Source organism: Acipenser ruthenus, chromosome 31, assembly GCF_902713425.1.
Source record: "Acipenser ruthenus chromosome 31, fAciRut3.2 maternal haplotype, whole genome shotgun sequence".
NCBI classification, from domain to species: Eukaryota; Metazoa; Chordata; class Actinopteri; order Acipenseriformes; family Acipenseridae; genus Acipenser; species Acipenser ruthenus.
In genome coordinates, this window is record NC_081219.1 from 13,364,552 (window position 1) to 13,387,777 (window position 23,226).

The 23,226-nt window shown below is 49.5% G+C and overlaps 4 protein-coding genes across 5 annotated transcripts; 1 reads left to right on the top strand and 3 right to left on the bottom strand.

The window, feature by feature from the left end:
* Positions 1 to 2,212: 2,212 nt before the first annotated feature.
* LOC131702905 (uncharacterized) lies at positions 2,213 to 7,310 on the bottom strand. Its single transcript, XM_059005439.1, has 5 exons — positions 6,521 to 7,310; positions 6,289 to 6,349; positions 5,870 to 6,007; positions 4,447 to 5,090; positions 2,213 to 3,611 (listed from the first exon to the last, which is right to left on the bottom strand). The coding sequence occupies exons 1-5, from the start codon at positions 7,236 to 7,238 to the stop codon at positions 3,376 to 3,378; spliced, it is 1,797 nt and encodes a 598-aa protein (XP_058861422.1). The 5' UTR covers positions 7,239 to 7,310; the 3' UTR covers positions 2,213 to 3,375.
* A 1,025-nt stretch (positions 7,311 to 8,335) lies between these two features.
* Positions 8,336 to 12,498, top strand: LOC117421904 (N-terminal Xaa-Pro-Lys N-methyltransferase 1-like). The gene is made up of 4 exons (XM_034036385.3): positions 8,336 to 8,473; positions 10,312 to 10,480; positions 10,964 to 11,216; positions 11,733 to 12,498. The coding sequence occupies exons 2-4, from the start codon at positions 10,319 to 10,321 to the stop codon at positions 11,987 to 11,989; spliced, it is 672 nt and encodes a 223-aa protein (XP_033892276.3). The 5' UTR covers positions 8,336 to 8,473; positions 10,312 to 10,318; the 3' UTR covers positions 11,990 to 12,498.
* Positions 12,499 to 12,512: 14 nt separating this feature from the next.
* LOC117421903 (ankyrin repeat and SOCS box protein 6-like) lies at positions 12,513 to 16,879 on the bottom strand. Its single transcript, XM_034036384.3, has 7 exons — positions 16,771 to 16,879; positions 16,324 to 16,463; positions 15,810 to 16,009; positions 15,318 to 15,424; positions 14,720 to 14,828; positions 14,212 to 14,298; positions 12,513 to 13,869 (listed from the first exon to the last, which is right to left on the bottom strand). The coding sequence occupies exons 2-7, from the start codon at positions 16,428 to 16,430 to the stop codon at positions 13,151 to 13,153; spliced, it is 1,329 nt and encodes a 442-aa protein (XP_033892275.3). The 5' UTR covers positions 16,431 to 16,463; positions 16,771 to 16,879; the 3' UTR covers positions 12,513 to 13,150.
* A 108-nt stretch (positions 16,880 to 16,987) lies between these two features.
* On the bottom strand, positions 16,988 to 23,226 carry LOC131702906 (NADPH-dependent diflavin oxidoreductase 1-like). 2 transcript variants are annotated; one of them, XM_059005440.1, is made up of 15 exons: positions 23,077 to 23,225; positions 22,346 to 22,481; positions 22,070 to 22,147; positions 21,738 to 21,835; positions 21,374 to 21,472; positions 21,093 to 21,194; positions 20,717 to 20,926; positions 20,357 to 20,478; positions 19,883 to 20,100; positions 19,432 to 19,539; positions 19,175 to 19,289; positions 18,775 to 18,921; positions 18,158 to 18,276; positions 17,794 to 17,888; positions 16,988 to 17,673 (listed from the first exon to the last, which is right to left on the bottom strand). In XM_059005440.1, exons 2-15 carry the CDS (start codon positions 22,478 to 22,480, stop codon positions 17,529 to 17,531), a joined length of 1,791 nt encoding a protein of 596 aa, XP_058861423.1. In that variant the 5' UTR covers position 22,481; positions 23,077 to 23,225; the 3' UTR covers positions 16,988 to 17,528. The 2 variants fall into 2 exon arrangements, with proteins under 2 accessions (XP_058861423.1, XP_058861424.1); XM_059005441.1 differs by lacking the exon at positions 18,158 to 18,276 and having other exon boundaries at positions 23,077 to 23,226.

Below are 23,226 nucleotides of genomic sequence, written 5' to 3' on the forward strand. Positions count from 1 at the left end.
GCAATGTTGCATTGTTATTGCAAAGGGAAGCACATGGTTCAGTTATTTTTTTTTAGCAGTGGTATATTAGTTGTCTTGAAAAACACACGATAACCCACAATTTCATTTTCTTTCAATAACCTGCCGTGCATATATCCTTGCTTCACATTATTATTATTTTTTTTAAATGGAAGATTGCATTTTTTACCACCTTTTTCTCACAGTTTTAGCTAGTATTATCCTTATATCCCCACAGTATTTGTGCCGTTTCCCATGTTTACTTGTGCATTTACCACAGTTCACTCGGCTTTGCCATGTTTTTTTAATATATATATATATATATATATACTTTACCATACCTCACTATTCTTTACAGTGCTTGCCTATGCTTCACCATGCTTTCACTGTCACTTTATCCCAATTTTTTACTGGGAGACTTCCATAAGGGTAAGGTGAGTCTGAAAACGACGTTTCCCTGGGAGGGCACCCATCAGTCCCAGCCAGAGGGATATTTTCCTCTGCAGTGTTGTGCTGGGAGGCAGGCAGCCTGCTTGTTGTGGAACGCATCACTTAAACAAATCTCTTTTATTTAAAAAAGGGTTTTAGAGCCTACCGAACAACAACAGCATCAATAATAACATCAACTGTACTTATGTGTACTGTCACAGTAACCCCCTTAAAACAGCCTCCCTCACACAGCTGCTCAGAGTTTCTACAGAGACCTCTCCCTTTCAGCCAAACCAGCCAGCAATGATGTGAAGGGTGACCCCCTTTACTTGTGAGAGTGTCTCGAAGTGGGGTCGCTTTAATTCAGTTGAATTGCCTCTGTGATTCTATGGATCGCTATAATACCCAACGTGCGCTTTTATGCTGTAAGAATGATGTCTCTGCTCGCGGCATATCGCTAATCTAACCTGGTTGAATGGTGGTTTTACATTTTAAAATGCATTTTAATGTATAGCACGCTCCACTCTACGTTGTCTAATTGTCCAGGGTCACGTAAAACTGCGCAAATAAAATCAGCGCTTGCAATACCGCAGTAATCCACTAGATGGAGTATAAGAGTTTTTTTTTTTTTTTTTTTTTTGCTTCAGCCACTGAACCCAGATTTCAGTATCCGTGCTAACCTTATAACCAAGCCTACTGACTGACTAACTCGCTATACCGACTGGAGTCAAAGTGCTCTCGACACAGCCGCTGCAAGCGAAGTCTCCACGTTACCCAAAACAAAATGTGGAAAACTGCGCTGTTAAAAAAAACCAAAACAAAAAAAAGACCGTTTTCTCCTCGACCGATTCTGGATTAGCGAGGAATATTGTGGTTGCGTCAAGAGAGTTATTTTTAGCTACAGCGCGTGGATTTCAGATATTACTGTTAAACGAAAGTACATTTCAAAGAGTTTTAAGATACACTAACAAAATGAAAAAAAAAATGGTTATGTTTAATTGGGCTTTTTAGTTCCCTTTTTCGATTAAGAATGTGAATTCAAAACACATTGGTTACACTAATTTGTATAAGGGGTGACGTCGTCATAATGCAATGTTCCGCAGGGTGGTGAAATGCACACTTGCACTACAAACGGTAGTAGTGCACAGCGCACAAGCGCTTGTTGCGCGCTCTCTGGTTTAGTTTCATAGCACCTGCTGTGTAAATACACAAACGAAAAACAGACTCAAGGGCTTGTTCACAAGCGGCTCTGAATGGAAAGCAGCTGTGATGCTGCGCTTCTCCGAATAGCACCAGCAGCACAACATTGCCACCTTGTGGTAGACCGGCTACATTACAGTAACTTCAGAAATGGGTACTTTTTATTGTTTAGCGGCGATGGGAAAGTATTGCAGAAACGTATTCCCTTCAAAAGCGTTGTATCTGCGACGTCTCTCAATATTACCATTTAATGTGATTCTGCTAAATGAATGGTAATATCTATCTCCTCTCGTATATATATATATATATGGCACCATTCTCCCCCATCAACCCCATGGCCGGGTAATTCAATATCTCCTAGCCACAATGGGTAAAAACGGTCAACTTGGTTAAAGGAGGCTCTTTCATAGCTCTCCTGAGAGAGAGAGAGAGAGAGAGAGAGATGGGCATGTTCAGCAGCAGTACAGATCCATAGATGTTTAGTATGCAAGACTGCAAAAGCACAGGACCAGAGAGAGAGAGAGAGAGAGAGAGAGAGAGAGAGAGAGAGAGAGAGAGAGAGAGAGAGAGAGAGAGAGAGAGAGAGAGAGAGAGAGAGAGAGAGAGAGAGAGATGGGAAGACTATTCCACACTATTACACAAAGTTGCATCCTGACACACTTAGACAAGACGGTTCCTGAGCTAACCTTGTATTGCAGTCTGAATTCCTCAGGGTACAAAACGCGGTAAAGAACGAAACAGTGACACAGACTAGCAAGCGAGCGAAAGAAAGAAAGAAAGAAAGAAAGAAAGAAAGAAAGAAAGAAAGAAAGTGGAAATGCAGAGACAAAAGTCAGTTGTGACTGTGCCCCTGAACAGAATTACAATAAGAAATGAAGGAGGGCGTGTCCGAAGCGGTCCTGACCGTGAAGGGCTGTGTGCAGCAGGAGACTCTGAATCTGCTGCTGCTGGGAGGAGATCCAGGTGGAATCCAGCCAGGCCCTCTACCTTTCCCCTGACACTCTGCAAACTGAGATTCAAATTCTTCACGGCCGCTCAAGCACACCCGCGCGGAGAGACACGCGGTAGCCGTGCGAGGGTTGCCTGGCAACGGGGCTAGGAAGCGGAGGTTATAAGGATCCAGGAAGTGGGGTCCCATTCTGGGGTAGATCAAAGCTGCATCTCCCATCTCCGTTTCAGTCAAGGGTTCTCTGTAGGTCGATTCTGTAGCATGATAATTTGGAAAGCAGTTGCAGTTCTTTTATTGTCCAGCAGGTGTCTGGAGGTAACTACAGAATGCAGGTGTAATGTGTTTAGTGATCAGTAGGTTTAGTGGAAGTAGGTAGAGAGATGTCTTCAGTAGCTGAGATCAAGGAGGGTCAGTGTAGAGTACAGGGGGTGATTTCCTCACACACAGTCCTGTGCAGGAGTTGAAATGGAGTGGAATGGCTCCTTACCTCCGCGAGGGCAGGCTCAGCACGATCAGCCGGCTGGAGTCTGCGTTGGCCCTCAGGAGCCTCCGTGGCAGACTGGCTCTCTGCCCGCCCCGCTGCACCCTCTCCCTGCTGCAGCAACACAACACCATGGAAACGGCTGCTACTTGGTGTATCTCAGTACACAGAGGTCTGCAAGAAGTCTCGGTCAAGTCTTTCATCTGGGTTTTAAACTAAAATGAAACCTTCCCCCAGCATGGGCGGTGCAGAACAGAGAAAGGTGGTGTAGTGCCATAAGAGACACGGCACGGAAAGGGTTCGGGTTCCACACAACTACTCACTGAACAGCAGGGGGCGCTCCTTCGGTCACGGCGTACAGCCGCTCCTTCTTACTCTGTGCAGAGCGCTGATTGGAGCTGCTCTCCACGGCCCCGCCTCTCTGGGTGTGGTCAATGTTGTCGAAGGGCGGGGCCTCCTCGTTGCTATTCTTTGGCCCCTGCATTCGCTTCACCCGGGTTTTCAGAGTCCTCTTCACCCTGGCGTACAGCCTAAGGAGGTCTGGGGCTTCCCTCGCTGCCAAGCATGGGGGTGTGGGTTAATATGGGCTGGGGTTTAATAACAGGACTGCTACAGCCAGAGTGGTGTCGTTCAAGACCAGGCAAACAGGCGTCTGATCAACAGCGGCTAACTGACTTTACTTTAAATGGGATTTAAAAGCACACGTCTGAGAATATTTAAGGGACAAGTTTACGGACACACTGCGAATTGAGTTATTGTCAGTGATTTAATGTGAGTCTGGCGCATGCATAAAAGGTCTAAATCTTTAACATGAAGAATAACATGTCTGCCCCTCTCACCTGTCTGCCCCTTCTCACCTGTCTGCCCCTCTCACCTGTCTGCCCCTCACCTGTCTGCCCCTCACCTGTCTGCCCCTCTCACCTGTCTGCCCCTTCTCACCTGTCTGCCCCTCTCACCTGTCTACTCCTCTCACCTGTCTGCCCCTCACCTGTCTGCCCCTCACCTGTCTGCCCCTCTCACCTGTCTGCTCCTCTCACCTGTCTGCCCCTCACCTGTCTGCCCCTCACCTGTCTGCTCCTCTCACCTGTCTGCCCCTCACCTGTCTGCTCCTCTCACCTGTCTGCTCCTCTCACCTGTCTGCCCCTCTCACCTGTCTGCTCCTCTCACCTTGTCTGCTCCTCTCACCTGTCTGCTCCTCTCACCTGTCTGCTCCTCTCACCTGTCTGCCCCTCTCACCTGTCTGCTCCTCTCACCTGTCTGCTCCTCTCACCTGTCTGCCCCTCTCACCTGTCTGCCCCTCTCACCTGTCTGCTCCTCTCACCTTGTCTGCTCCTCTCACCTGTCTGCCCCTCTCACCTGTCTGCCCCTCTCACCTGTCTGCCCCTCTCACCTGTGCTGTTCTTGCTCCGCTGTGGTTTCTCCGGTGACGGCTGAGTGCAGCACTGGCAGGTGATGACTCCCTGCTGGTGGCAGTCGAGCGACCGGCACCCTGACAGCCTCCCGGTGCGCTGAAGACTGGGGTGATTCAACGTCCCGCCCAACCCCGGAGCCTCCCTCCCTCCCCCTCTCAGAGGGCTTCCGTCCCCTGCTGGTCCTGGGCTGGGGATCCCAGGCTGGGGAAGACGCCTGGAGACCTCTGCTTGCTCCTCTGCCCCTGCTCCTGCCTCTTCCCTGGCTACTAGGCTTTTAGGATCTCGCTCCCACCTGGGCTCCACGCTCTCTGGGACAGTGGTGGCTCCTGTAGGAGGTTTCTCCAGACTGGTGCTGCTGTTACCCGCTGGTGCTGCCCAGCCCTTCCCTCCCGCCCCCCTGCTCAGCAGCAGCCGTTCCTGGTAGCGGGACTCCACTTCCACTGGGGACTCGTCCTGGAAGCGTACTCGGGAGGGGGTGGAGTCTCGGAATGCAGAGGAGCCAGTAGAAGGGGTGGGGCCTCTGAAGGGGGCGGGGCCCCTACAGGGGGAGGGGCCTCTCTTCTGTAGTAGGCTGGGCAGCGCTGGGGGGGGCAGGCTTAGTCGTCTCTGCTCAGGCTCCAGTCTGGAATTACAGAACCCAGAACACTAAAAACACACACACGCACGCACGCACTCACGCACGCACGCAGGCACACACACACACACATACATGTAGCTATAACACCTGCATCTTTCCATTTCCATTTACCAGCCAGCATGGAAGGTAGTGGGTTTTAAATGAGCTCAGGGCTAGCACCACTGCATGCTGCAGTGCACAGACTGGAAACTGCTGTGTGTGCGGTAGGACAGGCAAGGCTATCTGCAGCTCTTTGGCACCATCTGTGGGACCAAAGTGCAAGTGCATGTTGTTTCAGCTCTTTCATCCTCTGAACATGAAGACATTCTGAATCTCCAGCAGGTTTCACTAGATTTCTGCAGTCGAAGCCTGTGCTGTGCTGGGGGTACTGTCCTGTGAAACTCCAGCCCTGAAGCCCTGTAACCCTTATAGTTTTTAAAACACTTTGACAGATTTAAAGGGGTTACCTTAAGACCCTGAGTTGAAAGAATTAGTTTTGTGCAGTAGATAGATATTTTCCAATTCTATTGTATTCTGTTCCATTCCATTCCATTCTATTCTATTCTATTCTATTCCATTCTATCCAATTCCATTCCATGTCATTCCATTCCATTCCATTGTATTCTATTCAGTTTGCCTCTCAGAGTGACACACATGTAGTGGGCAAGCAAGTTTCAACAGAGTCTCTGCCGCTGAAACATGAAAGCAAGAAAGAGAGTGTAACAAACTGGACAGTCAATACAGGCTGCTTTGTAAAGAACCCCCCTGGCATCCCCTGTACTTACAGGGTGCTGTTGCGGGACAGGATGGCGATGGTGTGGTCTGCTTTCAGCGGTCCCGATCTGGGCTCTCTCTGATTGGCTAATCTCCCACTGCGGGGGGACAGACAGGTCGGGGGGTTGAGGGTGAAGGGGTCTTTTGGCCTGTCATGCAAACGTAAAAAAGAATCAAGTTTAAACGGTTTATCTGAACAGAGAAAATCTCAATACAAGTTTACTGGTAACCCTAATCCTTCAATTGAATGGAGCACAGAATCTAACTGGCTAGACCGTACTGTGGGTGTGTGTGTGTGTGTGTGTGTGTGTGTGTGTGAAGAGGAGCCCTGACAGACACGCAGGCCGGATAAGAAAAGGTTATTGATTAATCCCTCATGTGAAAGGTCAGCTACGCTTAGGGAAATGTCAGCCGGTCACCCCGGAGTTACCTGAAAGCCGGGAAGCCCAGTGAAATTCCCGAATCCCCGTCGCTGTCTGACATGGAGAGTCCTGCAGGCAAGCACAAAGGAGAGTCCTCACTGACCGCTTTCTCAGGAAAGCTTACAGGCCCATACTGGGGTAAAAGCATGGCAAGGCACACAGGGAACATAACCGTTATATATATTTATAACTCCAAAAAAGTCTCAGCTTACACGCCCAGTGCATGCTGGGAAGACTTACTGCTCTTTGCAGCCCGAGTGCGGAGCTCCAGTTTGGGCTTGTTGGGGAGCAGCAGCTCAGCCAGCGCGGAGCTCAGCACCCTCGGGCGGGGGGAGAGAGTCGGTGGCTTGACCTCGCTGCCAGACCCCACGTCTTCCGAGCGCTCACTGAAGGAATTCCAGCCACTGGGGGCTGTTTGGGCATGCTCAATGCCGCCCCCTCCTGGACAGCTCTGGCTTTGCAGCGCAGGGCCCCCTCCGGAGCTCAGGGCTCTGGGAGGGACCCAGTTGTTGAGGTGGTTTCTGAGCGCGGCTCGGTTCTGCTCGATCCGATTGCTCAGGGACGGCAGACTCAGTTGCTTCCCCGGGTTCAGGGCTTGCTCTCTGGCCGCGGGCACCACGACTCGGTTTCCCTTGACGATACGAGGCCTGCCACTTGACGGCCTCTTCTCCGCACTGCTCCTCTGCTCGCTCCTCTCGTTCTCCACCTTGAGGAGGAAAGCGTGGCTGGCCCGCCTGCCCAGGAGCGCTGGATTGTGGGCTAGGTTGTCAGGAAAGGCCTCAGGCTTTAGGATCGGCCGAGGCCCCAAGCTGGGCAGCTTTTTCGGGGCAGCGAGCTTGTCGTTGCCGAGGTCTCCTGCCAGGGTGAAGGCGCTGGGGTATTTCTTTCGCAGCTCAGTGTAGAAACCGTTGAAACGGCTGCGCCCGTCCTGTCCCGCTGGAGATTTATCCAGCATCATGAGGGCTCACCCGGTCCTTGAGTGTCAACGGGAGGATTAGTTCCTTCTGCTGCTTATCTTGGGCTCCGGTGGACCTGAAACACATTGAGAGGATCGTGCAGCACGTGTTCGAGAGAGTCTGAACAGGGAGGTATTTGATTATCAGCGAGTATGATTGATATTCCATATATATACTAGAACATACTAGAACTAGAAGTTAAAATGATTGAGCAACATGACACAGCACCACTGAGTGCTTAAATTAACGGGAAACAGAGGCTATTCGATCATTTAAAATAGCATTTCCCCGTTCAGGGAACAAATTTAGCCAGGGCTAGTTTGTATTGATCACATATTCCTGAGTCCCAATCTATAAAACCTGGAACTAAGGAGAGAGAGAGAGAGAGAGAGAGAGAGAGAGAGAGAGAGAGAGAGAGAGAGAGAGAGAGAGAGAGAGAGAGAGAGATGGTGGGGGTGGAGTGCAGGCAGAGACTGATGCTGAGTCAGGTTATACACGGGATATATAATTTTCAAATTTTGCTGCCACCCATACACAAAACCAATCTCTTTAGATTTCGTAATAATCATGTTACCTTCTTTAGCATTTGTAATTCCATCTTGTGAAATGTCAAATCGTTTTGTTTGTTTGTTTGTTTGTTCTTGTTTTGTTTTTAAATCGAACCCCTGGTCTGTTTCAGGGTTACCTCCACATTCTCTTCAGCTTCATTTGGGTTCACAAGTTTCTCCCGCAGTGATTAAACTTTTGAGTGACAGCGGGGCGGGGTTGGATTGTTGTCGCTCGGTGCCATGGTAACTACGCGGCAGGTACAAGTTCTTAAAGGGGCAGGCTCCTTATATTCAGTCAGCACTGCAGGTAAACAGTGAGATTTCCTAATGCTTTAACTATGATAATGACTTCTTTGAAAATGGATATAACATCTTTCCCAGTTATTATTATTATTATTATTATTATTATTATTATTATAAACAGCGCTTTTGTAAAATCAGGTTAGTAAACCTTTAAGAGATGAAACCGTAAACCCTTTCTGCTGCCCCCAGGCGGACGCGACGGGCTATGGCAACCCCCGCCCCAACCTGTTGCGTTTCCAAACCGGGGCATGCGCAAAGAGTTTAGGAAATGACGTTTCCTGAGAAGCATTCTGCACAGAAATGTGTGTTTGGGATTGCGAGGAGCGGAGTGTGTCAGAGCAGAGCGTTCACCGACGGGTCTAGGAAGAAGAGCATTGGGAAACTCGGTGAGTTTTCAAGATTATTATTATTATTTTAAACAAAGGCGACAAAATGCATCACAGACTGCAGACATAAAACCGATACAACGAACCAGCACAACGAATTGCCGGTGCCTGTGTGTGTGCGTGTCATTAACCCTGGTGCAGCACAGACAGTTAAATTACATTTTAAACACGTGTCTGTGTGTATTATATACACCACACGATTGACTGCTTCAAACTCGTATGAATAGGTCATATTTTACTGAGCACTGTGTATACGTTATACACGATTTCTGTACACTGTACAGCTTGCGCTTTCCTTTTAAGAACTCCTTGTGAACGGACGTCCAAATTAACTTGATTATTCGTAGCTGCGCATCGTCGATTCTCATCGATTTAAAAAAAATGGTGACATTTAATTTACACTGCAGGATTTTTGTCACGATGAGAAAAGTCACATGGTTTAATTTTAACAATAGCCTCAGCGGTATGTAATTCCAGCTATTTAAAACCCCGCAGGTTTTGGAATTTGTCAAACTTGTCAACTGCAACCACACGTGTCGCCTCTACTGCGACACAGAGAGATTGCTATTTTTAAATGACATTATGCACGTGCCTTTCACCTTGCTTGCGCTGTCAGTTTTGCAAAATAGTTTAGCCAAGATAACAAACTCGAGCCAGTTTCTTTGATAACTATGTTGTATGTATGTGTGCGTGGCGTGTGTGTTATTCCACGTTGCAGTTGAATGTTCCATCTATTTCCTTTTCCTGTGTGTGTGTGTTACAGTATCCCATCTTAACTATCAGACTGTGTTAACAGCACAGTTTGTTTAATTTGTAAAGGACGTTTTAGCTGTAGGGTTTTAGCAGAAGCCCCTCCCCCAAAACAGAAACCTCAAAACCCTGTCTAAACTAAAAAAAAAAGTGTTTTTGGAGGTTAAGCACACATTTCCAGACGGTGTGTGCAGAAACTCATGTTCTTAATTAAGAAATATTTATCGGCAGGTATTCAATAAATCCAATTCATTCACGTGTGGCTTTCTAAATGAGAAAAGCTGTCCTCGCCTCACGTTTACAATCGGGCACCAATCAATGGCATTTAACTGGTGCTTTTTCAAAGGGCAGTGCGTACCTTTTTAAGTGCATGCTTTCTTGAAGTCCAGCGCTAGTTTGCTTTCTGTCAGTATCTGCTTACAACAAGCAGGTTGCTCCTGTCCTGTGCTGCACGCTGACCTGCTTGTGTTGGAGAGATTGCTTTTTTAATCAGATTTAGCAGCCGCTCTCTCCCATTGAGGAAGGGAATGAGGTCCAGGAGCACCATATGTGGTGCATCAGCTAGCTGGGGTATTTTTGGAGCACTAGATTTTGGAGGGGGTGTTTTCTAAGGGGAATACAAATATTTTAAAAAAAAGTATACCTTTCCCAACTCTAACAAGGAAAGATGGAGGATCAAAAAAAATAAAAAATAAATGAAATGCAAAATGTAACCCATTTTATTAATACACACGAGTGCAAGCTGAAGTAGATTTGCGTCCGGCTGCCTCTATATTTATCCTGGCTGTCACGAGGTCTGTCTGATCGGGGATCCACTTACACACACCTCCCTGCCTTGCTGTGATGAAGCCATGGCATGCATCACAGTGCAGCCATGACTTCTGAAATGCTGCATATCGCTTGCATGTTTTGTGTTAGGAGGATTAGCACTTATCTAGCTGTCTCTGGAGTTCTCGCTGGGGGTGGAGAGCTTTCATCACAATGAAATATCGGGGCCGCGGTGTGACTTCCTAAGCTTGTAGTAAACCCTGGAGCGCCTCACTCCCTGCCCGATTGTGAGCGGTCTCGCCTCGTTCCCCCCCTCGCAGGGTCGGCATGGCGACGGAGGTCATAGGGGACGAGGCTGTCTTCTACTCCAAGGCTGAGAAGTACTGGAAGGACGTCCCTCCCACCGTGGACGGCATGCTGGGAGGCTACGGCAGCATCTCCAACATCGACATCCACGGGTCCAGCAAGTTTCTGCAGAGGTTCCTGGGGGTAGGTTCTCCTGTCAGAACCGGAGCGGGGCTCAGTTGGTTCTCTTCCAGTCCAGGAGCCAGTTCCAGCCGGGTCACTTGTGACTCTTCTCAGTCCAATCCTGAATCTTCCAACCAGGTTCTGTATTATTTAGTTCTGTATAGAAACCCAAACGTGAACCAAAGTTCATTCCAAATACAGAATAGAGACCTAATTCAAATCTGCTATTCGCTATACCATCGCAGGCACAAAAACGAGATTTTAATGATCAAAGCAGGGCAGTAGAATGTCCAAACCTTCCGGAACCAAATAATTATTACATTTCATAATTAACAAAAGACAAAAGTTATTGGCTAGGCTTAATGTTTCTATTTCACTTGGAACATGAGAATGTTCCTGACAGCTATAAAAATGAAAAGTCCCCACCAAGTCCTTAAGCTCTCATTGTGCGCAACTATTCTCTAACCTCCCTCTCCCTCTCCCTCTCTGTTGCTGCCCCTGCAGGACGGCTCTGGTAAGACAGGGACTCAGTGTGCTCTGGACTGCGGTGCTGGGATTGGCCGGATCACTAAGAGGCTCCTGCTGCCCCTCTTCAAGACCGTGGACATGGTGGACGTGACCAACGAGTTCCTGGTCAAGGCCAAGAGCTACCTGGGGGAAGACGGCCGTCGCGTGGACAACTACTTCTGCTGCGGCCTGCAGGACTTCCAGCCCCAGCCGGGCCGCTACGACCTCATCTGGATCCAGTGGGTGATAGGTGAGCGCTGCAGAGGGGCTGGGCAGAGCAGCACACAGCGGAACGTGCTGAAACGGAAACCATCCCTACCTCGTGAAACTATTAGCAATGCTCAAAGAAACAATGGCAAACGCCTCGACTACAAGAGCCTTTATGAAGGTCTAAAAACAAATGTGGTTTGGAAAAGTTTTTCGCTACTGTTAAAATACTTTGGTTCCACCAGCTGTGCTCAAAGTCTTCTCTAACCTTGCTTTTACATGTAAAAGCATGAGTTTACACTTATTAACTGTGCAAGATCAACAAAGTAGCCCGTACTTAATACAGGGATGGTAATAAGACTCCTATTGCATAGCAGTTTTACCCGTTCCAGGTTTTACTACGAGCTTGATTAGCCCCGGTGTGTATCGGTAACAAGCTCAGGTCTGTCTGATTTAAACACAGTAAAAGGTACTAGCAGTAGGGGAGTCTCTGTTTCCATCCCTGTAACACGACCCGAAGCGTTTCTAAAGTAACCCCCCCGCCTGTGTTTGCGCGCAGGTCACCTGACGGACGAGGCGCTGGTGGGGTTCCTGCGGCGCTGCAGGGCGGGGCTGCGCCCTCACGGGATGGTCTGCATCAAGGACAACGTGGCTCACGAGGGCGTGGTCATGGACGAGGTGGACAGCAGCGTGTGCCGTGACCTGCCCGCGCTGCGCCACGTCATCAGGCAGGCCGGCTTCAGCGTGGTGGCCGAGGAGAGGCAGGAGAACTTCCCTGAGGAGATCTTCCAGGTGCAGATGCTCGCCCTCCGATAGGACAGGCAGGACTGGGGCTGTGTTTCACCTCAGAGCAGCGAAGGCGGGCCGCACAGCATGCATCCCTTCGATCAGTATGCGTTTGGGGTATTAGGGGTTGGACAGTAAGTTTGAAGTGCCTGCCATAACAGTGTCAATAGGGTGAAGCCAGGACGGCACTGATTCTGTGACCTGGACTCAACACTCTCCTCTTTTGAAATATATGCAAGTGACCTGCAACGTGTTCTGGGAAATGTAGTTCTCTACGGCTGCCGATGGGTGTGTGGCTGCAAGTCTCTGTGATTGGATAGCCCCAGGGAGCATGCTCAGAATGGTAAGAGTTCATGGCTTCAGTGAACAGGTTGAAGCAGTCAAGAACACACACACACAGACTTGCAATAATTTGTGCGTATACGTATGTAACGTTTCGATGAATAGGTATTGAGAAAAAAAATAAGGTTTTAAAAGCATTTTAAGATGCCAAAGTTTGCTTTTTTTTCTGAATGTCCATTAAATAATTACAAAAACAACTCAGGCTCTTGTGTGTTTTTATCCTTTAAGAATATCAGTAATTGCAGGAGTTTAGGCAGACCGTTCTGTGCCTGACTGTCTGTATGAAGTGCTTTCTTACGAGCACGACATCTGCAATTGCTTTTAAGAAAAAAATCCATTCCCCCTCTCATACGAAGCATCAGCGAATCAGTCTCGGCAACGAGTCCATTTTTATGGCGTTTGTAACAAAAGAAAAATCTAGCTAGACAACAGAAAGGTCAAAGCTTAGGTATTGTTAAGAACACTGCCAGTGCACAGCAGTGTGATTAGAGTATGCTCTAATAAAAGCCCCATATTAAACTCTGCCATGACTCATACTGCTATGTGCTGGCGTTTCCACTGCAGAACCCATTACATTGTCCTTCACATAAACGGTCAACGGCACACAACAAACAAACCAGAACGTCATTTGTTTCCTGTTTTGCAACATCTAACAGTTTTATGTAACTTACACAGAAAAAAATGACAATAAAAATCGAGCAAACTGCATTCTGCTGTAAAGACATTGGTACTGGACAAGGTTTTTTTGGTCCTTTTTTCTCTATGATGCAAAAGATGGGTTGCATCGGCTCCATTCCCTTGTGCTTTGCAGCTATGTCTCCAACTTCACCGGCTCTCCAAACGCTTTCTTTAAATCAAGGTAGAGGAGTTCCTCGGGGGTTTAAAACAAGCCCCAGCCTCGTTTCCGTGACGATGCTCAATCAGCAGGTACCCTCGGAGTCTGTCTGGGAGAGGCAGCGCCTGCACCTTGCCCTCCAGGGGCCCAGGCAGCAGCCTGTGGCGGATGTGCGCCCTGCAGAGCTGCTTCAGGGGGACAGGGTTCTGCTCCAGCTCCTGGAGGTGCCTGTAGAGATCAAGGACCTTCTCCGCGTGGGCCCCGCACCCCTCCGTGGAGACCTCGAAGCCTGGCTGCAGCCTGACCGCTGGAGAAGCGGCTGCAGCCAGCTCCAGGATGCTCTCTGCCTGCTGCAGCAGCTCGGAGGCGGCCGTGCCGTCATCCCTGCGGTCCCTGAGCCCGGAGCAGAGGCGCTGGAAGATGAGACTGTAGCCCCACCAGCAGGGGGGGCTGTGCTGGGAGCAGCGGAAGCCAGCCCCGGACTGCAGCAGCAGCACAGCCAGCGGGAAGTGCAGGTCGAAGAGCTCCAGGCAGGCGCAGGTGAGCGGGGGCTCCTCGTCCGAGCAGCGGCTGGGGTCGGCACCGTGGGCCAGCAGGAGCCGCGTCGCCCCCAGGCAGAAGCTCCCGATCTGGGCCGCGTCCTCCCGGCTGCAGTCCAGCGCCTCCTTCACAAGGAAGACCAGCGAGGAGAGAGCGGTCTCCCCGTCGCGGGTCACCGCCTCCACGTCCGCACCTGTAGGAGGAAGGAGAAGCTTAAACATTTCTTTCCAGCGCTTACCGGTCGCTTATTATTCATTTAGTTTAGTACCGAGAACTCGGTGAAAGTAAAAGGGGCAGACAGACCTCTACCAACACGCTCTAATGCTTTAACTCTTTAGTTATCTACCATCACAGACCCTTTCAAAGTGAACGTATTAGAAATGAGGAGCTGATGATTAGAGGTGAAAGGGGAAAAAAGAAGGGATTTTAAAATGATCCGTTACTACACCTTTGAACATTCAAACAGAGCAGCCACGCATGCTTTAGGTGCATATCTGTAACAATACTGGCGCTGGCAGCGCTCAGAACGGCTCACCTCCCCTCAGCAGCAGCTGTATGTTATCGGTGTTGTGGACTGTAACTCCGTCGCTGCTGGCCAGGGCATGAAGCAGTGCGGTCTTTCCTGAAAACAAACAGAAACAAGGATACGACGCTGAGTTCACAGGCAACACATCCGGTGGCTCTGGGCTTTAACCAGTCTGCCGTCTCGGAGTGGAGTTATCTTTCCAGAATCAGGTCCAATTCCAATTCCAGCAGAACTGTCTGATGACATTGCAATTGTGCTGCAGTAATTACAATTAAAGGTAACATAACTACACATTAACATGCTTACTCTAAACAAAACCAAGCAATAGATCAGAAACACACAAACAAAATACCAATTCAAAACAAAAGGGGTTGACAATAAAATACTGACTGAATGAAAAATGCGTAAATCGAACTGCAATCAATGCCATGGTGTATAATCACCACTACAATGAGGCAGGTGTGCCCAGGTGTGTACCCTGGCATCGCAGTTGCCCCCAGGTGTGCTCTCTCCTCACCGTTCTTGTCAGCGGCGTTGACGTCAGCCCCCAGGTCCAGGAGTGTGCGCAGGCAGGGCAGCCTCTCCCTCTCCTCGCTCGCCAGATCCAACGGGCTGCTCTCATGAATCTGCTCACAGACACCGGGCATTACAATACAGTACAACACCTCTCACAGAATACAACACAACCCGAGCACCCTGTTACACAGAACAGAACCAGGGATAAGACTCCTATTGCATAGCACTTTGATCCAACCCAGGTTTAACAAGACACACCTGAGCGTGTTACCTGTACACACCGCGGCTAATGAAGCTCATAGTAAAACCTGGAATGGGTGAGACTGCTGTGCAATAGGAGTCTTATTTCCACCCCTTCCACCGTTAGTTTGTGCTTCACTTCCATAGCGTTTAAGCTTCAGTGTTAAACACATTTAAAAAGGGAAGGAATGTAATTAAACATCCATCAGCCAGCCCTCTGTGACTTTTTATAACACGGATTCCTGTGTTAGACTACGTGTCGACCGTTTCATTGTAAAGAAGTTTTGCACATGAAATAAACGAGCCTAGGGAGGTGAAATTGAGAAGGTTTCGACTCTGTCGGCGCCCCTCTCACCTACCCGATCCCTCTTGTTGATGTCGGCCCCGTGTCTCACTAGCGCTTCCACCATGGCAGGCTGGTTCCGCAGCACCGCGATGTGCAGGGGGTTGTAGTAGGAGACGGGATCTGAAACACACAGCAGAAGGAGTGGGGCTCGACGCCTGGGCACAACAGAGCAAGACAAGCCCAGAGAGGAAAGCCGTCATGACCAGCAAGCAAATATTTACTGCGCAAGCCACTGATCTGAAAAGCCATGGGAACCAAGAATCGATTTCAATGTAACAGAACTAGCAAGAAACAACCAAGGGACACGTGCTGTAGATTTATCTGAAGCTTTTGATCATCGTTTTGCTTTCTTTTTAGAAAGGAGAGAGAGAGACAGGTGTCAACTTAGCACAGGGGTACCTGCTTTATTGATATGACCCTTAAAACTCCCCTACAACACCCTGTATAGTTCAAATCGCCTCCTGACTGCCCCTGCTGGACCAGTAATCCGTGTGAAATTACAAACCTTCGAAGTTGAGGTCAGCCTGGTATCGGAGCAGGGTCTCCGCGGCGCTGACCAGTCCGGTCTCGGCTACTTTGAACAGGGAGTAGCTGACCCCCTCCAGGAAGAAGCTGGACTGGGACTCCATCTCCAGCAGCTCTTCCAGCGAGCCCCAGGGGGCGCTGTCCACCGCGCCCCAGGGGGCGCTGTCCACCGCAGGGGCACTGCCAGGGAAACACGAGAACAGGAAGTTAGTTCCTGAGAGGAAACTTTCCTTACCAGAGCTCAAGACTTCCAGTGAAGTGTTTGCTGAAACATGCGCTTATTCCAAACTGTGCATCGCAGACCTGTGTTGTCAATGAACGTGCATCACGCACACCTGACCGAAAGGTAGCTGTTTTCATGCATCGGGATCAACGTTGGGAAAGCGATCCTGGAGGTAGCACCCAGTAATGGAAATATCATAAAACAGCTGGCGTGCGATATTAGCTACACGGTTTGCAGTTTTAAGCTAGAAAGATTTCAAGGCAGCACTCACCTGCCCTGAGCCCCGGCCCCTTCCTCGATCCCCAGCACCCTCAGGATCTCATCCACCAGAGGCTGGTACTCGTAGATTATCCTGCGGAACCCGTGCAGGAACGGCATGCTCACTCCCTGCTTCCTCCTGTCCTTACAGCACTGCGCAACCCACAGAAACACGAAGCACACGACTTCATTTAGAGTCAAATGGGGAGCTGTACATGTAAGCAGAGGGTAGACGGAACCCAAGATAGCCCCTTAATATGTATAGCTTGCTCGCTGCAGGCGTGGTAGCAAAACTGGCCAAATACGCGGCGACCGTTTGATGGATACATGGGGTACAAAGGTTCAAGGACTAGGGCTCGTTACACAACATTTACATACGATACAAGATATTATTATCTATGCATGCAAGTAGGGGCACGCCATGTCCTCATAATAATTAATACAATCCTGTGCTACTTACCAACACATCGAACCTGAAGTTAGATTGAAGCGGTTTGTTGTTCAATGATGTTCACGTCTATATGAGCTCCGCCCGGAGCTTCCGGTCTCCCGCCTTCAGGAGGCTTCAGCTACCGCCCCTTGTGGTGCACTGTATGTATTGCTGTCAGTTATTCTAATATTGTATTCAGCTTTTTTTTTTTTTTTTTTTTTTTTTTTACACACACACATATTCAGAGTTTAGTTGTATTGTTCTTTATTTGAGAGATGTTTTATGAAACTGCTAAGGAATAGACAAGGTAGTTGCAGGGAACATTATCTTGGAAACGTAGTCTTGTTAATGCAACAGGAGCTCCCAGATATCACTGAAACATGTCTCTCTCCCTTCCCCTGACACTCACACACAGGCTTCATCCATCCCTGCACTGGGTAACACACACTGTACAATACAGTACAAATGCAGGGGTCAAACAGTCACCATAGTAATCAAACATTACGGATATTCATTATAATACAAATCAAATCAATGTTTTTGGCATACTGGTTGGTACAGAGGAACCCACTGGTATATTTTCCACATCTAGGAATTAACACTACTTTCCCTTGAAAAAAACACACCTAAAAGTGTTTAAGAAATGAAGTCTTCAATGTTCACATGCTGCTCACTCGGTTGCACTGACCCAGTCTCTCCAGTTCAGGACCAGGTCTCAGACTGGAAGCGGCCCAGTCTCTCCAGTTCAGGACCAGGTCTCAGACTGGAAGCGGCCCAGTCTCTCCAGTTCAGGACCAGGTCTCAGACTGGAAGCGGCCCAGTCTCTCCAGTTCAGCCAGCAGCTCCTCGGACTCCGCGGCTGAGAGCCGGCCCTCCGACTCAAACACAGACTTCAGGGCGTCCGTGACGGCAGCTGGCATCTGCTTTGCGTTGCTGAAACACACCAGGTCATCTTTTAATTGAATTTGCATTGCAAAGGAACGGATCGTGCTTTGTGTTTCCACAGACAGACGGCGGTGTGCTCTGCAGCGTGCGGGTGGATAGCAGACTCACCCTGCGATGTAGAAATGAGCCTTCTCGTTCACAATGAGGTCCCACAGCAGGCGTCCGTGCTCCCTGACGTGGTGCTGCACGTACACCTTGTCCTCCTGCAGTCAGGAGAGAGTCAATTACACACATTTCAAAAAAAGAAAAGCTGTCCTCCCTCACCTTTACAACGGAGTGCCTGTCAACGGCAATTAGCGACTGGAAGAGAACAGCGAGTACAGGGACCCCGTTCCTGCACACCCCTGACGTTGACCACGCTTGCTCTTTTTCAGCAGGATAAATGTGCTTTGCTTTTGCGTCTCTGATTAGATGTCTGGTTTATCTTTCTCTGGTTAGCCATGCGATTAGCGTTTTTCAGCGTCACACTGACCTGGTCCCTCGAGAACGCTGTGAAGAGAGTCAGAGACCCCGCCCTCACTAGCTTCTCCCACTCCGAGCGGCAACAGAAATCCATGGACTCCTGACGACACCCGAAGAACAGGTAGTTCCCTGAGAGAGAGAGAGACCAGCTCGCTTTACCTAACCATTGTACTGAGCTGTCACATGCAATACATGCGGCTTACGATTAAGCTCACATCTCCTTGTACAGTCAGGGATGTTGCATAGCAGTTTGATCCATTCCTGGTTTTACGAGGAGTTTAATAAGACACGCCTGAGCTTGTTACCTGTACAATAATCAAGCTCATATGAAAACCTGGAATGGTTGAAACTGCTATGCAATAGGAGTCTTACTTCCCATCCCTGTTACAAGTAGTAAGATGAATATGTTTGTTCTTTACGTGTAAAAGCAATAATGAAATAAGAAATTAAAACGAATTATATGAATTATATAATGTGATGTGATGAAAGGCCATGGATGGTGGAATTCATGTTCAAACATTCATTTTTCCTGCCCCCTAGATTACTGTGTTAATAAGCTTCTTTGCACAAACATGGCCGGTTTCTGGCATGCAGTAACGCAGTCGCTCTCGTTCTCCGCTGTCTCACCTCTCCTGCCCTGCGAAACCCGCTCTTGAATAGCTGCCCTGAAGGGGGCCACTCCAGTGCCGGGTCCCACCATGATAACGGGGGTGTCTTGGTCGGTGGGGAACTTCAGCCCTCCCTTCTTCACCCACAGAGGGACCCTCACCACACCTGCGCGTGGAACAGTCCGCGGTCAGGGAGGAAATGCACTGCCTGGCTCACACACAGAGCTGATACAGGACTCCTATCGCATAGCAGTTTCACCCGTTCCAGACTTTACTCCGAGCCTGATCAGCCACAGTGCGTGTCGGTAACAAGCCCAGGTGTGTAAAACCAGGAATGGAGCAAACTGCTGTGCAACGGGAGTCTCGTTTCCATCCCTGTGCATGTTAAATGATTGCACGGTTCCCGTGCCAGCCCTTACCCTGCTCTGGATCCTGGGAGGCTAGCCACGTGGAGCAGAGGCCCCGCCTCGGTCTGTGAATTCGTGTTTTAAACATCACGATGGCCAGCAGGATCTGTATGCGCCCCGGGTGGACCTGAAAGAGAACAGCGTGGCTCTGCAGTGATCTCAAATCGCGACCGCAGGCTTGTTTCACTGATCTCTCTGATCATAGACTGGTGCAATCACACTGGCTCAAACTCAAGGAGGGTCAGTGTGTATTTTCCCCCGGGTCTTACCTGCAGCGAGGAAGCAATGGAGAAGGACCGAGGCTTGATTTCAGGGAAAAGGTCCAGGAGATACTCTATCGACAGAGCTGTCGTGGTGTGAGGGAAATCACTGAGGACCTGCAAGGAAACACACACACACAACACCGTCACTGCAGAAGAGATCTCAAAACCTGGACCCTCTCTCTCTGTCCGTGCTCGTACTGAGACACAGACCCCAAACTCAGATCGCAAAATCAGAACCGAGGTACCCTAGAACCTTTAGACGCACTGGTCACTAGAACGTGTAGACACTCTAGAACCCATAACCTTAAAGCAGATGGCATCCTCATATGAGGTCAGCATGCATTCCATATGAAGACTAGATGGGAGTTATCTTTTTATCCGTCCCCATGCATGACAGGCTGAAACGTTTAAACTCTATAAACTGTTCACATCCCCATCTGCAGAGCCGGAGGCTCACCTCCAGGGCCGTGCGCCTGGGCCGGGTGCAGTAGCTGTGCAGATCCTCCTGGCCCTGCGCGGAGCTCAGCTCCCTCAGCTTCTCCCTCTCCAGCTCGTTGGTGGCGAAGCCCCCGAGCAGCTCGAAGAAGGAGCGCTTCGGCACGCTGGAGATATCCAGGAAACGCTCCAGCAGGAAGCGCACCGAGCAGGGCTGGGGCAGCCGGGCTGGGACCGGGGCTGGAGCAGAGAAGAGACGAGATTCACTGACACACACTGCACTGCACCTCACTCAACACTCACTCCCAGTGACCTGCACTGCAAGTCAATGCGTCCTGTGCAGGGGGTCTAATAAGAGACATCACAGGATAAGATGCACGGCCATGCTGTCAAATCCTTTACAATTACTGGTGGATTTTCTCATATGCGATGCGCTCAACAAGGCCAGGCACACAGACACTCACACTCACACTCTCACAGCTGGGAGCTGCTGTACCGTTGTCTCTGGGTGTGAGGGTGAAGAATCGATCTGGGTCGAGGTGCAGGAGCTGGCAGAACTGATCCACGTCCTCTGGGGAATTCTGGGGCTGAATCATCACCACGTCCCCCGCTGAGAACCTGCAACCCCGGAACACAGAACACGCGATCGGAACAGAATCGGAATGAGATCGGAACAGAATCGGAACACCATTCTGCTCTGTACTATACAGCGCCCTGTAAAATGCTCATTAAGCACACAGGAAACCAAATGAAAACGTTATTCGACTTGCTCTTTCAGCTCCGAGTCTGATCCAGCGCACTGTAAAACGCGGAGCGGCTCCGAGCGCTATCCATGGGAGTCCCGGGTGGCACCTACTGGATCTGGGAGCCGGTGATGTCAAAGTCTATGAGCCGCACGTCCTGAAAGTGAGAGGAGTGCGTCACTCTCTGATTGGACACCATCCGCGCCAGAAAAGGGTGGAGCTGAGAGGGCGGGGCTGAGAGGGGCGTGTCCCGGTCAGGTGGTTCCAGCGACAGCCCGTTTGTGACATCATCCAGGAAGTGAAGCTCGTACCTGGAGGGCAGTCTGTGGAGCAAAAACAAAAAGATAGAGAGAGATTCAGAGCGATGCTGGGTGCAAACCAGTAACTGGATCACAATCGTTTTTTTTGTTTCGAAATGCAGACGAACATTCCTCGTTTTTTTCATTTTCTAAAAGGTCCGACAGCCACGAAACATCTCCCAGTACTCACAGGACGTCCTCACTGAGCACGCTCACTCCGGGGGGCAAGGGGTAGAGCTCCAGGGACCTCTCCCAGAATGCACTGAGCCAGGGGTCAATCACAGCATCCTGTCTGGAGACACAGTCCCACAGGAATATAACTGGCGAGGTGATTGGTGAGCACACAGATACTGAAGAGTCTAGATACTGTGTATATATATATATACACAGTATATATGTTCATCTTTATGACTCTTTCAGGTCATTACAGTATTACCCCGTGTCTGGTGCCCCTCTGCCCCAGCTCTTTACCCCAGGTCATGCTGCTCGTCCCCCAGTCCCACTGGCAGCAGGGGGTTTGCTCCCAGCTGGATCAGACGCTTGTGGAGCTTCTTGGCCACAAAGTTAAACCTGAAATCCAAAAATAAATATATAAATAAAACACACAAACAAACACTGCAAATACACAGACAGGTATTTCTTTACTGGGGGTTTTCTGTACCCCGCATCGGGTTAAATGATACCCTTTTCAATTCTATAGGTGTTGACCCTGATCTCCCGGGGAGGGGTGTGTAGGTTTAGAACTCTATATAACCCTATATGTGTTAGTCCCAGCCTCTATACCCCTCCCTGCTACTGCCCCTGCTTAATAGCCCCATTGAAACTCTGCCCCTACCTGGGGTAGGAGGAGTCCCCCAGCCCCAGCACAGCGCAGTCCAGGCGACAGAGTGACCCGGCCGGGAGAGACTTCCGGAACAGGAACCGCCAGAAACTCTGCAGGGAACGGAATACAGAGCTGGGGATGGGGCTGGATACAGCACTGGGCACGCTCAGACAACACAGTGAACAGAACTGGGAAAGAAGGGAATAAGAGACACACGCAGAAAGGGCCCGATAGTGACGAGCCCAAACCGTGACAGCAATGGAAGGGGCTGATTGAAAGAATTAAGAACTGCATCTGAAAAGCCGCAGCCCGACCGCACTGTGGGTTTGCCTTCCCTGACGTACCTTCATGTTATCAGGAGGGTCCCCCTGGCCTGTGGTCGAGCAGACAAACACCACCAGGGGCTCGGAGATCAGGCTGACCTGCAGAGAGAGAGAGAGAGAGAGGGGGGTGAGGGCTGGACCGCTGAGGGTAACACGCACGCACGCACACACGCACACCGTGTTTAAACCCACACTGCCATCAGAGCTCTTTTGTATATCCATCAGCAGTACTGTAATTCATGGAAGTTATGATGATGGCTGCTTACAGTACTAGCGTAGCCCCACCCCAACACTGACCACATTGTAGCTGTCAAGAGCCTCAACCCTGACATGGAACCGCCTCCTCTGTGCCTGTCGTCCAATCCGCTCGGCCGTGTCCTGAGCTGTCCCGGTCTGACTGCCGAAGAGGACCAATAGGGTCGGAGCGGCCATCCTGAACAACGAATGGAGAGAGAGAGAGAGAGAGAGAGAGAGAGAGAGAGAGAGAGAGAGAGAGAGAGAGAGAGAGAGAGAGAGAGAGAGAGAGAGAGAGAGAGAGAGAGAGAGAGATGTTTGGAGTGTTTGGATGAAATCCAATCAGATAGCAGTACAGTGTGGCACAGAATTCCAGAATACACAAATACTGTTCCATTCTGTTAATAGTAGCATTTTTTAAATTTTACTCTTAGAATAAATTAGGTAGCACGACATATGCAATAGTTTCTGGTACTTTCACTGTCGATGCATTAAAAGACAGTGTAGCCCGAATGTCATTGTCACGGCTGACGTTATAATAAAGACAGATGTTACTACCAGTAGGTTTTTTACTGGCACTAAGGCAGCTGATTCCGACGCTGACTGTAGCTGCACAAAACATATTCCTAATATAACCACCCATTTCACTTTCTATACTAAAGTCAATACAGTAAGTATCTCTCTTTCTTCAGCCCTGATGGTGTTGCACTACTGGCAGCAGTGTTTATACTGGTAATAGGAAACCTCAGAAAGGATGCTGCCAGTAGATTTAACTGGAGACGTTATAAACCGACCTTATTATTCAGCGTGGGAGTTCCCACTCGTGAAGATAGATTCCGCGTCTTGCTTTATGCTGAATGCAATAGCAACACTGTTTCAAACTGACGTTACGATGGAACGTTTCGGCTGTAGTTACGTATCGCACGCACAGCTTGACAGCACGT

Bases quoted from the DNA above. Each gene is read 5' to 3' on its own strand.
- LOC117421903 (XM_034036384.3), bottom strand. From the start codon at position 16,430: ATGCCGTTCCTGCACGGGTTCCGCAGGATAATCTACGAGTACCAGCCT. The intron at 16,010-16,323 runs GTGAGTGCTGCC...TTTCCCTGGCAG, and splicing joins GGGGCCGGGGCTCAGGGCAG to TGCCCCTGCGGTGGACAGCG. The intron at 14,299-14,719 runs GTGAGGAGAGAG...GTTTGTTTTCAG, and splicing joins CAACGCCGCTGACAAGAACG to GAAAGACCGCACTGCTTCAT.
- LOC117421904 (XM_034036385.3), top strand. From the start codon at position 10,319: ATGGCGACGGAGGTCATAGGGGACGAGGCTGTCTTCTACTCCAAGGCT. The intron at 10,481-10,963 runs GTAGGTTCTCCT...CTGCCCCTGCAG, and splicing joins TTCTGCAGAGGTTCCTGGGG to GACGGCTCTGGTAAGACAGG. The intron at 11,217-11,732 runs GTGAGCGCTGCA...GTTTGCGCGCAG, and splicing joins CTGGATCCAGTGGGTGATAG to GTCACCTGACGGACGAGGCG.
- LOC131702906 (XM_059005440.1), bottom strand. From the start codon at position 22,480: ATGGCCGCTCCGACCCTATTGGTCCTCTTCGGCAGTCAGACCGGGACA. The intron at 21,836-22,069 runs GTACGTCAGGGA...CGTTCCCTGCAG, and splicing joins ACCCTCCTGATAACATGAAG to AGTTTCTGGCGGTTCCTGTT. The intron at 20,101-20,356 runs GTACAGCAGCTC...TCTCTGCTCCAG, and splicing joins CCTCACACCCAGAGACAACG to CCCCGGTCCCAGCCCGGCTG.
- LOC131702905 (XM_059005439.1), bottom strand. From the start codon at position 7,238: ATGATGCTGGATAAATCTCCAGCGGGACAGGACGGGCGCAGCCGTTTC. The intron at 6,350-6,520 runs GTAAGTCTTCCC...GCTTGCCTGCAG, and splicing joins CACTCGGGCTGCAAAGAGCA to GACTCTCCATGTCAGACAGC. The intron at 6,008-6,288 runs GTAACTCCGGGG...TTTGCATGACAG, and splicing joins CTGGGCTTCCCGGCTTTCAG to GCCAAAAGACCCCTTCACCC.